Source organism: Hemicordylus capensis, chromosome 2 (genome assembly GCF_027244095.1).
Source record: "Hemicordylus capensis ecotype Gifberg chromosome 2, rHemCap1.1.pri, whole genome shotgun sequence".
NCBI classification, from domain to species: Eukaryota; Metazoa; Chordata; class Lepidosauria; order Squamata; family Cordylidae; genus Hemicordylus; species Hemicordylus capensis.
The window spans coordinates 403,287,799-403,305,705 of record NC_069658.1 but is presented as its reverse complement, the minus strand read 5'-3'; the positions used below and the strand labels follow the sequence as shown (position 1 = coordinate 403,305,705).

The 17,907-nt window shown below is 45.4% G+C and overlaps 1 protein-coding gene across 8 annotated transcripts in view; it reads left to right on the top strand.

The window, feature by feature from the left end:
- The window catches only part of SLC38A10 (solute carrier family 38 member 10), a 111,104-nt gene that overhangs the window by 67,013 nt on the left and 26,184 nt on the right, over window positions 1-17,907 (top strand). For all 8 annotated transcript variants that reach the window (XR_008315811.1, XM_053294321.1, XM_053294325.1 and 5 more), the window contains one exon: window positions 8,818-8,974. Coding sequence is in view for 7 of the 8 variants with exons in the window: in XM_053294321.1 (XP_053150296.1) it covers window positions 8,818-8,974 (157 nt within the window). In the remaining variant the exon portion in view is untranslated. The remainder of the gene's footprint in view (window positions 1-8,817; window positions 8,975-17,907) is intronic.

Sequence of the window (17,907 nt, the reverse complement as noted above, 5' to 3'; positions counted from 1 at the left end):
CTTGCGGAGGCGATATGGGAAGAAAAGAATCACTTCTTTGCCGCATGTATCACCTGACCATAGATCTTCAAATGCTCTCTATGTAATAATGTGGGATTCAAGTAGGGTTTTCCTCCACTTGAGGAATTCTAGTTGTCTATCTTGCCGCTTCAGCCCCCATAGTTCTTCCATATACCAAGAGGCCAGTTTCAAAGCGGGTCGAAGAGGACGCTTAGGAGCGATCACATCCACTGCCCTGGTGAGTTGATTATTCCAGTTCTCCACGAGAGTGTTGACAGGGTCACCAGCAGAGCCAACACTAAATTCCTCCAAGGCTTCTTGGAATCCTGTTTGATCCAGTAACCTTTTCGGGTGGACCATCCTAATGCCCCCCCCCGCCCCCCGCAAAGGTGGGATGTGGTCATGAATCCAACCTTAACCAGATGGTGGTCTGTCCGTGACAAAGGATAAATCACAGGAGTCCCCACCCACGGAACACCTCCCTGTTCAGAGTGAAAGACCAGATCAAGCATGTGACCAGCAATATGTATCGGTCCCGAGACCACCTGGGATAGGCCCATAGTTATCATGGCCACTATGAACTCCTAAGCCGCCCCGGACAAATTGGTCCCAAAGTGAACATTGAGGTCCCCCAGCACCACAAACCTGGGAGAATCCAACCCCAAGCCTGAGACCAAGTCTGTCAGCTCAGTTAGGGACTCTGTTGGGCAGCGAGGTGATTGGTATATGTGACTGCACCACTCCTCATCCCCTCAATCTTTCATTGTCCGTGCTTCAGTCGACATCATTGGATCATCGGAGCTTTGAGCTGCAAGAATTTTTTAAAATTGTTTTTCTATTTGGTCTCATTTCTCGTTGCTTATTTAGTATTTATAAGTTTTCACATAGTTTGATTATTTTACCTTAGCATTTTTGTTTTCTCGGCCCCTCACTCCCGCTCCTGGTTGGGACCACTGTTCTCTCTAAGGCGCTCACAAGTTTTCTGCTGTCCGCTCAGTTAATTTTAGATCACGCTCAAGTTGAAGGCTCCACTCTGAATGCATGTGCGCACACAGTGCCTTGATATTCCCACCCAGAACAAAACTCATTCCGCACAGAGATTTAAAAAAATGAGTGGGACCACTGGTTGGGACAGGAGCATTTAGGCCTTGCTCGTGTCATATGGTGAGCAAGACCACTTTTAAGAAGTGTGTCTGTTGTGGGGTGAAATTGCCATCTTCAGATACCCACAGCAGATGTCTGTTTTGTTTGGAGGAGTCACGTATCATTGAAACCTGTGTGCACTGCAAAAGTTTACTAAGCAGACCAGGAAAAATAGATCTCAACTGTGTTCAGTCTTATGGGATCAGGTGCTGCACTCCTCCCGGGACTTAGACACCACAAGTGCTAATAAAATATCCAGCAGCGACTCACTTTCTACAACCCTTGACATTGAAATGGTGACCCAGCACTCACCCAAGTCTCACTTGGTACTGAAAGCTCCATTACCGAAGCTTGTTGTGTCTTCAGTGCCAGTTATTCCATCTTCATCTTCGACATTGCTGTCGCCAATTCCTATGCCATCGGAATCAACACTGAAGCCCTCAGCACTGGAGTCTCTGGGGCTCCAGGTGAACTACGAGAAGTCCCAACTTGTTCCCATGAAGCACATCCAAATCCTATGTCTAATTTTCGACACAGAACAGGGCCAATTCTTCCTTCTGGATGCTTGAATCAACACTTTGACTACCTTGGCAGCCCGTGTGGAGTCTAGAAGAACACATTGGGTGAAAATGATTCAGCACCTGTTGGGCCACATGGCTGCTACCACCTACGTTCTGCCCCACGCTTGACTTTGTATGTGTATGCTTTAGAGGTGGTTCCTTGATGGCTTCAATCTTTGCAGGGACTGCCCCAATGTTCTTTGACTGCCCAAGCATGTCTGAGCAGCAGTCTCCTGGTGGACCCACCTAGGCCGCATTTGTATGGTAGCCTGTTTCATCCACCCTTACCAAGAAGGGTGATCACCATGGATACTTCCAAGAAAGGTTGGGGCACATACACTGGAAACTTCATCTGAGTGCCTCCTGGACTCCTGCAGAGTGCCGCATACACATAAACTACTTGGAGCTGCTGGCAATTTTCCACGCTCTGAAAGGATTTCTACCTCTTTGGTTGTCACCATCCAAACAGGCAATACAACAACCAAAGCTTTATGTAAACAGGCAGGGTAGGGCAGCCTCAAGGTCTTTTCTTACCTTGACCATGGATCTATGGAAGTGGTGCACCACTCAAAAGGTGAAACCACTAGTAGCGCACATACAGTGTCTAGAGAACCTGTGGGCGGATGCCCCCTCAGCAGGTCCTCAATTATTTTTCACAACTGGGAGCTCGATTGGAAGACTCTGCTCCATGTCTTCCATCACTGCGGTACCCCATGGTAGACACTTTTGCCTCAGAGGAGAATGCTCAATGCAAGATGTTAAGCTCGAGAGCAGGGAGAGGGACCAACTTAGGGGACGAGTTTGTAGTATCCTGGGCAGAACATTACACTTTTCTCCAATCCTGCTACTTCCAAGGATTCTCCTGAAAATCAGGAAAAAGAGGGTCAAGTGCATTGAGGTGGCTCCAGAGATCATAGTTTCCACAGCTGTAGCAGATGGCTTTGGAGTTCACACCACTCCCTCTGCATATACACCTTCTTTCTCAAGCCGCAGGGGAAATCCTGCATCCGGAAGTGAGGTCCCTCCATTTGATGGTGTGGAAGATCTCTCCTCCTTTCCCCTAGATTTGCAGGCGGTCCTTCGGGCAACCAGGAAACCTGCAATGACAAAATCATACTCTCACAAGTGGAAGAGATTCTGTACCTTTGCAGATCCATAAGTTTGATGTCTGTATCTTAACAGTTCGACAAGTTTGTCCCTACTCATTGCAGCTGAAAGAACTCAGTTTTCAAGTTATGCTCATTGAAAGTTCACTTTGTGGCGATTCTCTCTCTCTCTCTCAGAAGAGCTGGCCGTGATGTGCCAGAAGGTGGACGAGTCCTTTGCTTTGGCTGCCTGGATGAGACGTGGCCAAGTGGCCCTCCTGGCCTCTCTTCTTGAGTGTCACTTGTTATTTGTATTGTCTCTTGAGATGTAAGAGGTATGGAAGGACCTCTGTGGTGTCTGCTCATGTATTAGATCTGTAGATGTGATAGGTAGAGGTAAGAGCTTTCCTGGCTTCTACACAGTCCTTGTCGAACCAGGGTTTGGATGGGTGCCCAAGTGTATTAGAGGGGAAGTCAGCCCTCCTGATTAAACGTTTTTGGAGCTCTTGCACTAGGTAATCATAGCTCTCCAGAGGGGCAAGAGAGGAAGTCATTGTTGTAAGGTCTCACCGGTAGCTTTGGAGGGGTTCTACTGCAAGACATTCCTTTATTTTTTGATCAAGCTGAGGTGTCCATTTGGCACAACACCAGCCTTGGCCCTCAGATAGAGTGTTGGAAGTGTAGTGGGTCTCCAGGTGTAGCTGTTCAACAAAAGGCGCCAATTGGAGGGAGAGTGGGAAATGATAGCTATCTATTATTATTATTATTATTATTATTATTATTATTATTATTATTATTAATTGAATTTATATACAGCCTAATATAAAAATCTCTAGGCAGTTTACAGAATTAAAACTTACAATAAAACACATTTAAAATTCATAATAAGATAAAAATTATAGATAAAAATACGTTAACAACACATTAAAATTTTAAAATACAATCTCAGTTGAAGGCCTGGGAAAACAGATGCGTCTTCAGGGTCCTCCCAAAAGCAAACAGAGAAGGAGATGCTCTTATTTCATCAGGGAGCATGTTCCAAAGCCCCGGGGCAGCCACAGAAAAGGCCCAGTTCCGAGTTGCCACCAAAGGAGATTGCGGCCCCCGTATTTGGACCTCTCCAGATGATCTTAATAGGCAACAGGGTTCACGACAGAGAAGGCGCTCTCTTAAATACCCTGGACCTAAGCCATTAAGGGCCTTATAGGTAATAACTAGCACTTTGTATTTTGTTCGGAAACCTATCAGCAGCCAGTGCAGTTCTTTTAGAAACGGTGTTATGTGGTCCCTTCGTGTTGTCCCAGAGACCAGTCTGGCTGCCGCATTCTGTACCAATTGTAGTTTCCAAACTACGTACAAAGGCAGCCCCACGTAGAGTTCATTACAGTAGTCAAGCCTAGAGGTTACCAGCATATGTACTACTGTTTAAAGGTCACTATTCTCCAAGAACGGACGTATCCGGCGTATCAGCGGAAGTTGATAAAAAGCACTCCTGGCCACAGCCTCAGCCTGAGAGACCAGGGAGAGTTTGGGATCCAGGAGCACTCCCAGACTATGAACCTTGTCTTTTAGGGGGAGTGTAACCCCATCCAGAATAGGCAGATCTAAGCCATCTCTCAGATCCTGACTCCCTACATACAGTACCTCTGTTTTGCTTGGATTTAACTTCAGAGAAGCAACCACTCGCTCAATCACCTTACCCAACCAAGGAAGATTAGAGACAGGTCTGTAATTAGCTAACTCCAAGGGATCCAATGCAGGTTTCTTCAAATAAGGTCTAATAATAGCCTCCTTGAAACAAGGAGGCATCCTGCCCTCCCTCAGAGAAGCATTTATGATATTTACCGGACCCTCTCTTATAATATGACTATCAGATGAAATAAGCCAAGTTGGGCAAGGGTCAAGAGAACAGGTGGTAGGGCATTCAGTCCAAAGTAGTTTGTCCACATCATCAGAAGTAACAGACTGAAAATGATCCAGTTCAATCCTACAAAGGGAGTTGCTGGGCACCTCTATGACAGACTCTGCAGTAATCGTGGAGTCTAGTTCAGCACAAATACAAGATATTTTATCTGCAAAAAAAGTTGTTAAACATATCACAGCGAGTGACAGATGGTTCCAGATTCAAATTCAAGGCAGAGGGGGCATGAACTAGCCCACTCACAACCCTAGACAACTCAGCTGGACGTGAATTTGCAGAAGCAATGTAGGCAGAGAAGAACCGCTTCTTTGCTGTCTGCACTGCCAGAGCATAGATTCTCAAATGAGCTCTGTGTTACAGTCTTATCAGATTCATGCCAAGACTTCCTGCGCTTGTGCTCTAGTCATCTGCCTCGCCGCTTCAGCTCCCGCAGTTCGTCTGAAAACTATGGGGAAGACTTTAAAGCAGCTCAGAGAGGACGCTTAGGTGTGATTATGTCTACCACTCTAGTAAGTTCATTATTCCATGTTTGCACCAGAGCATCAACAGAATCACTCGCAAAGCCAACTGGAAACCCTTCCAAGGCTTCTTGAAATCCTGTTGGATCCAATAACCGTCTCGGGCGGACCAACCTATTGGGTCCTTCACCCCTACAGAGGTGGATTGTGGCCTCAAGTCTCACCTTAGCCAGATGGTAATCTGTCCATGACAGTGGGGAGATAACAGCGTCCCCCACCCATGGAATACCACCCTGATCCGAGCAAAAGACCAAGTCAAGCGTGTGACCTGCATCATGCGTGGTCCAGAAACCACTTGGGATAGGCCCATAGTCGTCATGGCTGCTATGAACTCCTGAGCTGCCCCTGACAACCCGGTCTCGAAATGGACATTGAAATCCCCCACCAACAACAACCTGGTCCACTCCAAAGCCAACTCAGCAACCAGGTCTGTCACCTCAGTTAGGGACTCTGTTGGACAATGGGGGTGATCAGTATACCAGTAGAAGTCCCAATCTGTCCTTGGTCCCTAGACTTAGGAACACACATTCAATATATGCCAACTCCCTGACAGGGATCCTGGTAAGGGAGATAGTATCCTTATAGACACAGCCACCCCACCTCCCCACCCACATCCTCTCACCTGCTCCACAACGGAGTAATCCATTGGGAGGAGCTGGGACCAAACCGGGCCACTAGCCTCTCCTGACCAGGTCTCCGTAATGCACATCAGATCAGCACCTTCATCCAAGATCAAATCATGGATGATCTTAGACTTGTTTTGGACTGACCTGACATTACAAAGCAGTAAATGTGGGTTGAAGGGACTGCTCTCCAAGGCTAAAGAGGTAGTAGGCCTGATTGAGGGGGAGACCACAATTAAGTTACTAAATTATCTCTCCCTTTTTTGGCCTGCTAAACTACCAGCACCAAATATCGGTCTATTTCCCCATCACCACTGGAATGGCTGCCCTGGAGATGCCCCCCGCCTTCCCATCTCCCGATAACCCAAGACACATACTTACACCTATCTAGGTAGGGAAGGACCTTAAAGTTCTCAACAAAAGGGAGCAAGTTCCCAGTAACAGCAACATAGCTGATGGTGCTTGTTTTGGAGCCGGATGGATATGTAAATTCCCCTGGATAATCACTCACAAGTGAGTCATTTAGAATTAGCAAGTTAAGTCTGGCAGTTGTTTGAGCTAGACAAAGACCCATATAATTTGATCTCAGATCCTTTGAAGAGCAGATAAGAGTAGGAGCTTGGTCTCTGGGCTTGGGGTGGGGAGCTGATGTTGAGAGAATAAGGTGTAGTCGTCAGGCCCCATCCTAACATTGGTCACCCCCATCACCACCAGCGCTTCAGGGTTGACCAGAAGAACGTCGTTTGTGTAATGCTCAAGCTCGGCCCATACAGAGCAGATTTCGAGTTTCCATTGCTGTGGCGGTAGATACACATTGATTATTAATAGCGATCTGGGACCAAAGTGGATTAACATTGCCATAGTGAAGTGTTTGAGCGAGGTAAGGGGTGTCAACGTTACCCGCAGGTAGGTGGAGACTAATATTGCCAGTCCTCCTTTGAGAATTCCATGCCCCATCCCAGGGACTTCCCCCACTGAGAATGAGTGATATCCATTGAGCACAAGGTTGTCCACTGTCCAGGTTTCCTGGGCCAGAATTATGTCGAATTGAGAAAGAATGCTGTTAGAATCTGTATTCATGTGATGGCGCCAGCCAGCCAAATTCTAGGACGTGACCTTGATCCTATGCTGGTCAGGGGGATGTCCTAAGGTTGAGGTGGGAGTAGGATTTAGGTGCTTATCAGCAGGCCTGCTGGATGGCTGCAGTTCTTGCTGAGATAGAGAGGGTGAAGCAGCACCAGTTAGCACCTGCTCTGGTGGCCCGAGGAGCACTGCTGTGGCACTTGGGGGAGTCAATGCTTTTTTCAAAGGCACCACTTGTCTTCGCTCCAGTCCTGAGAGTTTGGCAGGGGAGTCATGAGTGCTCACTGTCTTGGAGCGGTTGCCTAATGCACTCAGCACGCTGTCAGGCTCAGACTGAGCACCGCACTTCAGGGGTGTGTCAGAGCAGCAAACCTGCAAGGAGGTGGGTGCTTCCCCTAGTTCTTGTCCCTTGGTGGTGGGACTGTCATCGCTGTGCTTCGAGGGATGTTGCTGAATGTTGTGGTGGGTTGGCAGGTCCCTCTTCATAGACAGCCTGTCTGGGGGCGGTCGACGCACTGATGTTGTCAAAGTGGGGTCACTGGCAAATAGCAGCTCTGGGCCGACTGCCGGCACTGCATTACTCTTCATTGGTGAAGGACATCATGAGGAGAGCCCAGTTTCCTTCAGGGCATGGCACGACAGGTTGCTCCCCTGTAACTTTGGTTCTTCTAGTAGTCATCTGTCCTTTTACACGTCCTCCCATCCTCCACACAAGGGTCTCCTGAAGGCAGACTCCATGACTGAGGGGATGAGGAGTGGTGCAGCCTTATATAGTGGTTAGGGGTGGGGTTCCTGCCAAAACAGGAGAAAAAGAAGCTTGGAAGATACTGACATGGTCTCTGCATGTGTGATTCCCACTTGTGTAAAAGGACGGATGATCAGTAGAAGAGACAGAGATACAGGTAAGCAACCTGTCATTTCCTCTGTTGCTTATGTCCCACCCAAAACTTGTTTCTCTTTGAATCTGGTGATGTGCCATATATGGAAAAAACTGAGGAAGGAAGAGCAATTATGTAATTGACATACCTAGCTGCACATTGCTTCAGTTCCTCCTCAGGCTTGCAGCTGCTCAAAGCATACTGCAGTTGTTCATCTGCATCTCTGTTCCCTTCCAATCACAATGCTTATGGGAAGCGTTGTAGAAATAATATAGTGTTGTTAGGGGACTTTGACTGTCTTCCTGGCAGGCTCTTCCATTCCACTATGCAAAGTACCAGTAATGCATGTCCACTTCTGTGTTCTTATTTCAGCCCATTCCCTCAGGTCAGTCATTATAAGGGACTTTGCTGCTTCTACCAGGAGCAAGGAAAGTGAGCTGAAACTCCGGCACTTCTGCATGGGGATGATATCAAGTCCTAACCACCATCAACTCTCTAAGAAAGTTCTTCCATGCCTGAAAGTTTCATCCCATTCTGACTTACAATAATATAGACATTTTGATGATTTACCATTATTTCCTGTGGGCCGTCATATCCTCTATCCAGACTGGTATTAATGTCAGATAAACAATACAATAATTGCTTACCTTGGATTGGAATTGGATTGGATCCAATTTGAACACACACAGCTCTAGCAGCAAGCCAAGGGAAGCGTTGGAGTGGGGGCACAGTTAGGAAACGAGGGCTGGAAGAGGGAGTTGTTCAGAGGAATGAAAATGAGAGAATAAGGTCAGAGGGATGGCAGAGAAAATAAACAGATAGGAGAGGTGTATGTGTCCAGGAGCTGCAGAGATCAGGCAGGATGAAGTTTGCTAATTGGCTTGGAATAACTGATCAGATCTTTGGCTCCAGGCCTCTGGCTTCTGTTATGCCTTTCTTTCTTTCACCTTGCATTCTTTCTTCCATTTTACTTGGCATTAACAGATCTCATAAATATCTTCTACAGATCATACTGTGGATTGGTTTGGGAGTATTGGTCATTAGCACCTACACCACCTTGTCAGCAACTGAAGACATTCCAGCAAAAATAGACGCTGTGGAACCAGGCAAACTGCCAGGAGAAATAAAGGAAGTACTGGATCAGGACAATGTCAAAATCTTAGGTATGTCATGGTCTTGGTCTTGGCCTGCCCTGCTCCAAAAGGGCCAAGTGAATCTCTCTTCAATACACTTGCACTGCATCATTCAGTTCCATGCACAACTATTGCATCCTCTGCCTAAACAGTAAACGTATATTAGTCGAAAAGTTGAAGACTGTCTCAGATTTGTTGTGATTGAGCATCAGCCTATTTTTGTTCTCCTGTGGAGGGGTTGGAGGGGAGATTTGCAATAAGCAAAAGCTTTTAGTGCCCCCTGGTGAATTAAATTAGTAACCACACAAGCCGCTGTAATCAAAGGCTTTCTGATTACAGGGGTTTGTGTGGTTACACAAGGCTAGAGATAGCACTGTCCAGGCCACCTGTATGAAGGGCACCAGCAGCCAAAATGGAGCTTTTTCCAGCCTCTTCACTGATGTATTTTCCAAGGTTTCAGTACTGACCCATTCATCATACTCAGAAGCTATGTAGATTTATGGGAGCCTGTTTTCTTTTTTCTTTTCCTTCTTTTTTTTAATGTGACCAGGATATAAATTTGGAGCTAGTTTTAGTCCTGACAGAGCCTACCATTATGCCTCAGCTTTGTTTACTGGTTTGCATTATTTATTATTTGTTTACTAAGACTGCTGATGGAATTATGGCCTGACACTCCCCTCCGCAGCTGCAGTCTCACCTCACAAGGCCATCACTAGCAGGTGTCTGTTCACCCGCTGCTGTCTCTCAGCTCTGACTATGTCCTGTGTGTTCTTCCCACCCCCACATATTCTTTTTTTTTGATTTTGTTGGTGGAAAGGGGCTTATTCTCAAGTGCCTTCAACCAGTTCTTACAGAGACTGAAAATGGAAGCAGACAATGGAAGTTTTACTCTGTCTATTCCCTTGGGACCTTGGGCTGTATTTCCGTTGCAGTCTGGAGCATTGCTGAGATGCTAGAGTCCTTGGTGATAATGCTCATTTCTTGCATTTAACTACTCCATGCAGAGTTAGGCTTTGCATAGTAGTTTGGCTTGCAAGCTCCAGACAGGACATTCCTCTCCCCACCCGACCCCTCACCACCTCACTCCTACAGTTTCTAAAGAGAGGGGTACAATTCACTTTAAATGGAGAATTTTGGATTGGTTCAGAGCATCAGTGCCACAATCTCCATGTGATTTTGTGTGTCCAGACTTCCTCCTTAAGTGTCAAGAGAAATCGTGGATTCTGTTTTAATAGCCTCCCTTTCTCTGTGAGCAAGGAACCAAGAAGCAATGCTGCTATAGCCCAAAAAATCTTGGATTCAGTCTGCCACTTGCCACACCCGTTGACATTTACTGGTCCATTATTAGCTGACATTACAACTTGGTAATGTATAAAGCTTGCATCCTTCCAGGGGTTTTTGTGTGTGGGAGTGGTCCTTCTTAGGGTCCTGAGAATCCCAGGTTTGAGGCTCCAAAAAACTTTATTTGAGTCTCTCTCATGTTGTTTACGCCATATATGAACATTGTTCCTTGAGTGAATGTTTCTAGCCAAAATAGGTTTTGCATTATTCAGTTGATTTGTATAGCTCCATCACAAAGACTCTGTGCAGGTAATAATAATAACAGCAGCAACAAATCTGCCAAACAGAATAAGGGTGTTATTCCATGAAAGGGTCCTACTCTTCCCCCAGTTTAGCTCTGAGTTTGAAAGGCTGCCTGGGCACGTATGTCTTTCAACGCTGCCCAAAAGTAATCAGGCTTAGGCTTTGAGTCCTGCAGTAAGATGTAGCTCCGTAACTGAGAATGCCTCTCTCTCTGTGCCTTTCCTGGCTGAACTTGATGCAGATGGGATCACTAAGAGGACATCCTTGGTGATCAGACATCATGAAGGAATGCAAAGATGGAGTCAGTCTCTGTGGTATGTTGAGCTAAACTGTTTAGAACTTGGTGAGTTAAAATTGTCACCTTTGAACTGAGAAGAGAATAGAGAGTCGGTGCAATGTGCTCCTGGTAACCTGTCCCCATTAGGAGGCAGACATTTTTTACCAGTAGAAACTTCTGGATAGTTATCAAGAGTAGCCTCACATTGATTGTGTTCCACTAGGCACGAAGGATGGTGACCAGTTCAAAAAGAAAAAGGGAAGAGAGCTGGTCTTGTGGTAGGAAGCATGACTTGTCCCCTTAAGCTAAGCAGGGGCGGCCCTGGTTGCATACGAAAGGGAGACTAGAAGTGTGGGCACTGTAAGATATTCCCTTCAGGGCATGGAGCCACTCTGGGAAGAGCAGAAGGTTCCAAGTTCCCTCCCTGGCTTATCCACAATAGGGCTGAGAGAGATTCCTGCCTGCAACCTTGGAGAAGCTGCTGCCAGTCTGTGTAGACAATACTGAGTGAGATGGACCTATGGTTTGACTCGGTATATGGCAGTTTCCTATGTTCCTATGTCCCCCAGGTCCTCATTTGATAGGATTTCAGCCTTTTTATCAGGTAGGGTTGGTGGGATGTACCCCAGGCATTGCTGACTAAAGAACAAGTCAAGTCCAGCCACACATATGGAAACTCTCTCAGGTGCACATGAGAGGAAGTGGTATGGAAAAGTGAAGGCAAGACTAAATACTGAACCCAGTGTTCCAGATGTACTACTGGAAGTGACTCCTCTGTACCAGAGAGGTGCAGCTGATCACAGCACTCTCAGTGCCTTTGTCCTGTGTGTCTCATGAGGCTGACTTTCAAGGAACTGTCCTGTGATAATGGACACCTTTCACCCTGTGGTGGCTTCCTTTGCAAAGAGGGCTAGCTCCCCAAGCAGCTGCATCCTGTCATTCAAAGCATGCATGAGCTGCAGCAGGGTTACCCAGCTATCGCAAGCACACCCTCCCTCAGCCCACATCTGTTTCTTATTGCTTGCACGAGCCTCTCGCGGAAACACATGGCTTTTCTCGCCAGGCAGCATGCAGTTTGTTTTTAGCATGTTCCTGATTGTGGCCCCCTCCTGCCCACCCCCACCCCCTTTAATTGATGGGTTGGCTTGTTGAGGCAATCCCCACAACTATGCTGTGCCTTTCCCCATTCTGCAGTTGCCGTATGCTTCTTGCCTGTCAGTATACGCTAGGAGGATATTGTGTGTGTGTGTGTGTTTTATTGGCCTCTTTGATGTTGCAGAGCCCAGAACTGTACAGACTTTCATTAAAACCCTGCCCCGTGGGTCTGGGGATTATGAATATTAGAACGCTGCCCTTTTATGTGAACACGTATTGACCAGCGAACTTTGAATAGTGTTTTCACTAACGACACCCAAGTGCCCATTACACCCCCATCTGTGTTGCTGGGGGTTTACTGTCAGCTGCTCTTTGGGAAGGTATAAAACCCCATTCAGAGAAGCTCTGCTATTACACACAGTGCATACGTACGTTAAAAGGTTGCTAAGCTGCCTTTGAAAGCACATGAAGGCAATTACCCACTTTTAAAAAAAAGAAAAAGTCTAATTAGGCAATTTCTTTCTGCTTTTGAAAGATACCTTTCCCTCCCTCAGAGAATCTCCCTGGGTGGATTAAGATTTTGTAATATTTTTCAGCTCCTTACTTGAACATCATTGCTGAGGTTTTCCTTCCCTCCTCCTTCCTCTGTGATTTTCTGTATCAAAGGTGTGATTCACGTTTTTTCTGTGCCCTTTCCCCATCAGTTCCAGACTGTCACTTAAGTGGTCAAAAATGGGCTGCTGTGGTTTCTTATGTTTCATCCATCCACTCAGTCAATTTTTTTTTAATTTGATGAAACATGGCTTCTTTAACTTAGTGTCCTGTGTGCTCTGCTAGTTTGTTTAATTTATGGTTGTCATGTGCAGCTATTGGTAAGAGCCTGCAATCCTGACATCTGTATTGCATGCCAGCCAGAGGAGATGTAGGGGGAAATGTGGGGGCATGCAACATGAGCCTCTAAGTGTTGCACCTGTGATAGGCATTTTGGATACACCTGACTCCTTCCCTCTCCAACCTGCTTGTGGTTATTCTTCAGACAAGAAGCCCAGGCTCTGTGTGAAACGTGGATTATGCACCATTCTTCCTTTTGCTTCTAATAGCTGCTGGAACAGCTTGGCTCGCTGGAGCACTCCCTGGTGCTTTGGGAGAGCAATCTTTTAATAGCTCCTGCGACACAGAAAAAGGAGCTATTGCCCTGCTGTCATTTTTTGTTCAGTTTTACAGTCTTCATGTCAGGAGAAAATGGTGAACTAGTTTCTCCAATGCCATTCAGTAACCTTGTGGAAGTGATAACAGTGACAGTCTACAGATCTTGGGAAGTCCCTTTCCTCAGTCTTGCTGGGCAAGCACATGCAGGTCTGTCCATCACCCTCTCCCTCCTTCTCTCTTTTAATGGGAGCCACATAATGTCTGTTCATGGAGTGTGGCTTACACTTTGTACCCACACACAACCAAAGATCCTGGTCAACTAAGCAGCATTCTCTGATGGCCTCTCTGTCCCCTGACATGCACGTTGTCTGGAAAGGTACTTTGTGGAATGATTTACAAGTCCCTACTTTAAAATGCATGTCAAGTGACTGTCGCCTTGCAGGCTGGGGTCGGGAGTGGAGTGGGATTGGAGGTGGGAAGCCCTTGTTAAGCAGCATCACCCCAAGGTATTAGTCTCAGATGTATCCACCCCCATCTCTGTCCCATGAGAGCCTGTAGCAATCAATGTACATGCAGTACCTCTGAATATTCCCAGACTTGACCTAGTGATTGTGTGAAGTTGTCCCATTCTATCCTCAAATGCTGGCCAACATCCTCACTAAAAGTGCGAAGTTGTTGTGTCAAAGTACCTTTGCAGCATTTAGCAATACTGCTGTTGCTGCAAATGCTGTGCAAGCAGGGGTGGGTGGGGTTTTTTTTCTGGTCTCTTCTTCTAAGCACTCTTTAACACTCAATGATATATGCCTCCAAGGGCTCCATGGCCCTCAGGGATATATTTATGGATATTAAAAAACACTCCCAGAGGAGGAAGAGATTGATGAAAATAACACCCCCACAATGGGACTCTGTCTTCCTAAATACTGCAGAGGTGCTTTGCACATAGCAACTCCTCACCATTAGTGAGGATGTTGGCTACTGTGTGGAATGTTTTACTGAAGCTAATCTAAGGGCCCGATTTGTAAATTGCAATGAAGAGCACCCAGACTAGATACTTATGGGTACGTGACATTGAAATTGATGAGACAAGTTTGTCATGATTGAAGTTCCTTGAATTTTAGTGGGACTTGGTGATGATAAACATAAGTCTGGATGCTGGCTTTGCTAGGCATCTGAGATTCTGCAATAAGCGGGCCCATGGCTTTTCCTCACTGCTCAAATTCTGACACCACTGCCTGTCTTGGTTTCATCTTTAATGCAAGCCGTCCTCAATAGGAAAAGTGGTATATAAATTGACTGAATACATTAAATAAATAAAACCTCTGTATTTAGTGGCTCACACTGTAGTTGTTCCATGTTGTAATATTCAGAACTGTGTAAACTACTCAAATTATAATTTGTTTGTTTGCGAACAGTTGGCAGTCTCATATTTGCACATGCATGTGGGGAAAAGGCTCTGCCATAGGGTGTTTTGTTTAAAACTACTAGACCTGGATAAGTAACATCTTGGCTTGGGGAGCCTTTCACAGTCCTCAGAAGCACTGGAGGCAACAATGCAATGGGGTAGCTGGCAGGGTTCTCTGGAGTAGACGCATTGGGCAGAATTAGTGCTTTGTGTGTTTGCAGTAACAGAAGCTCCTACTTGTAGGCCAGGTTTCTCATATTGGAACAGGAGCACGAGTTTCTTCTTCCCCCTCCTGTCCTGCCCCACCCCCCACACATTGATAAATATTGGTTGGTATCTTTGGAGCATTTTGTTCTCTTCTGGATTATCTGTCATGGCTTCCTTGTTTGCTTTGATACTTTGGATTTATTTTTCCAAACTTCCACTTTGTTCTATACATAACTGTAGAGTTAAGGGACCCTCTGGTCTCTAATACTGTCTGTCTGTAGCACATTATAATTGGTGCTACTATTTCAATTTAGCTGTACCGTAGGTTCTATTCTTCTTTTTCATAGGTTAATCTATTAGGGATATAGTGATTGCAGAGGACACAACCCCCCAAAGCTAGAGAGGAATCTAGCTTACCTTCTTAGAATCATAGACACATGTAGGTTGATTAACCCCTTGCCCAAAGTCCAAATTGAGTAAAGTCATAGTTAAAATACAGCAGCCACAATCTTGAAGAATGTCGGCATCCTAGAGAAGCAACGCTAGAATTTTTTTGTTTTGTATAATATAACAAAGATTACACTTAACTGGTTTCTCTTTTAGAAATCTACTGGGCATTGCACAAGCTGACCTTTCTCAGTAGAGATGTGAATGGAAGCAAATATTAACAACACCATCAAATCACTCACTTTCTTTTCTTCCCCAGATGTGACTAGTGCCATTTTTGAGAAGTTTGACTTCTTCACTCTTACCTCTCCTTCTAAAGAAACCAGGCCAGGTTAAATTACAGAGGAGGGGACCTGCCAAATCATATTGTAGGATGCACACCTCATTCCATCACACAAGCTGTAATATTGCTTCCTCTGGAATGCACATTATGAAAATGAGCAAATGCAGATGCAAGTCTCCCTCACTCCTGTTTACCTCCTTAAAATCTCTCCCACTACAAGATGATAAACTGCTCTTCAGACTGGTCAGGTAGCCCTTACTTCAGGTTTTTCTTCTTCTTAAGTGAGAGAATATGTCTGTTTATGTTCCTGTTTTATGATGAAAGGTCAGTTTTGAGCAGCAAGGAGCATTTATTTAAAACAGCATTATAAAAAATTATTTACTGAGAAGTTTTTCAGTGACACAGAATTTCAAAGAATTTCCCATTAATTTTCTGCAAGTTATCCAACAGTACAAACTGGCTGGAATTAGCTGAAGCGGATGAGTAAGTATTTGACCCTAACTTAACCCAAAGAAATTATAAAAAAAACAGGAAAACAGCAGACATCCTGGAGAAAACAAGCAGAATTAAAAAACACCTTTGTGCAAATTGTGCAATCTTGTGTAAAGAGCAAGATGGGCATCCTTTTCACATAAGGAAACGTTGACGTGGGGAGTGCTCCTAAATAACGTTCCCTTTTGTCTACATTCTGTCCTGGTGGAGGCCACTAAGGGGACTGTGTCACACTGTCCCCCTTACAGATTTGAATCTGCTCTAATGCAGTGGGTGATGTGGGCAAGCCTTAGTGCAAACCCCATCTTCCTGGGAGCATGGCTGCTTTCCTAGTCAGATTCTTGGAGACAGGGTAGGAAAAGCTTTTAGGGTTGCTCATGATGAGATTTTATTACAGCCCAGAGAGACTGATGGCGTACCATTAAAATAAAAGTGGATGCTTCAAAAACCCGTGAGAAATGTCCCTTCCTCACCCATGTCCTAATGTAGACAGAGGAGTATGATTAGCTTGGGTTGGCTCTGTGTGCACCATCATTCAGTCATCGGCACTTGGGCTTACTCCCAATGTTTGGGAGTGTTTTTCCCCTCTTGCCTGCCCAACTCTTTTAGCCCTGAGACTTTTTTTTCTGTTGTTTTTGTAAGCCAAGAAGCTTTTACAGCCTCTTCGCCTTTTCCTGTTAAGCCCAGCACCCCTCATAAAACATTAAGAGGCACAGCATTACTGTAACATTATCCAAAGGGACCACAAGGGCGACTCTACAGTTTCAGCGATTATTACACATCCTGGGCAAAATGGTTCTCTGCAAACCACATATAGCCCCTTATAGATTTCCAAGCAGCGTGAGAGGCCATTAATTCACGCCCTGATGATGAACTTAATTTTGCTTCCTGCTGAGAAAATGACGGCTTAGAGGCAACTTTGTCTTATTACAGAGTGGAGATTTTTATCTCCACCCCCCCTCCTTTTGTTCTGGGGTGTGTGTGTGTGTGTGTGTGCTCTCCCTTCCCTTTTTAAATTTGCAACTCAGTGGCTATCTGTGGATCAGCCTTTACTATAGCAATGGCATGTTCTGCAAGCAATTGAGCAGTGCTGCAGAGACCTCGGTCTTTTCACCTGCCCTGGAATGTTGAAAAGCCACAGGTTTATTTGTACAGGTCACTTGGCTCAACTGCAGTCATACAGTGAAAAGCAGGAAAGATAGTGTACATTCTCTGGTTCTTTTAGCTTTCTGTTCTCTTCTGATGAATGTCTGCGGTATGAATTTGTTGATGTTTCTGTTGTGTTTACAAGTGTGGAATGTAACTAGCAAGCTCGTATCTAAACCTCTGGCTTTGCAACGGCACTGTAGGGTTCTCCAAAGTTATTTGTAATCAGGATTTGTGGGAGGAGGAAGATGAGAGAGATGAGGTCCACACAGTCAGCATGATTGCAACCCTAGCATGCAGTTTGCTTAGCTTTGATGTCAAATCAAATTGACTGTCTTTGTTTAAAGCAAATTTCTAGACATTATAGTGGGAGAAGAAAGCTGGAAACTTGCCGGCAGGATCTGCTGAAGGCTCAGGGCTGCTTCACATGTGCTTTTCCCCCTACATGTATGGTGGGGAGCAGGATGTACAGCATTATGTTTGAACATCATGTGCCACATGTATTCATTTTAGGAAGCACTGCTTTCAAACACATGCAATTAAAAAAAAAACTTGCATAGTTTTTACACACAATTGCATGTGAGAATATACATTTTCCCCACCACATTCAAATTTTTAAAGTGCCATGTGTGATGGGGCCCTCAACACTAGAAGGTTATTGGGTTCTGGTTTTCAGAAAGCAAGACTTCAGGATTCTGCATGACTTCTGAGGGCTTCTGGTGCCAGTCCTCTTGCCCATTCACTCCTATTGCAATCATGTTCTTTCTTTCTTCTCCCTATTCTTTACTTTCTCCCATTCAAGTTGCACGGAGACAAGCCAGCAAACTCCCTCACAAGGATAAAGTGTAGAAATACATCCAGTTGATATACATTTGTGATGT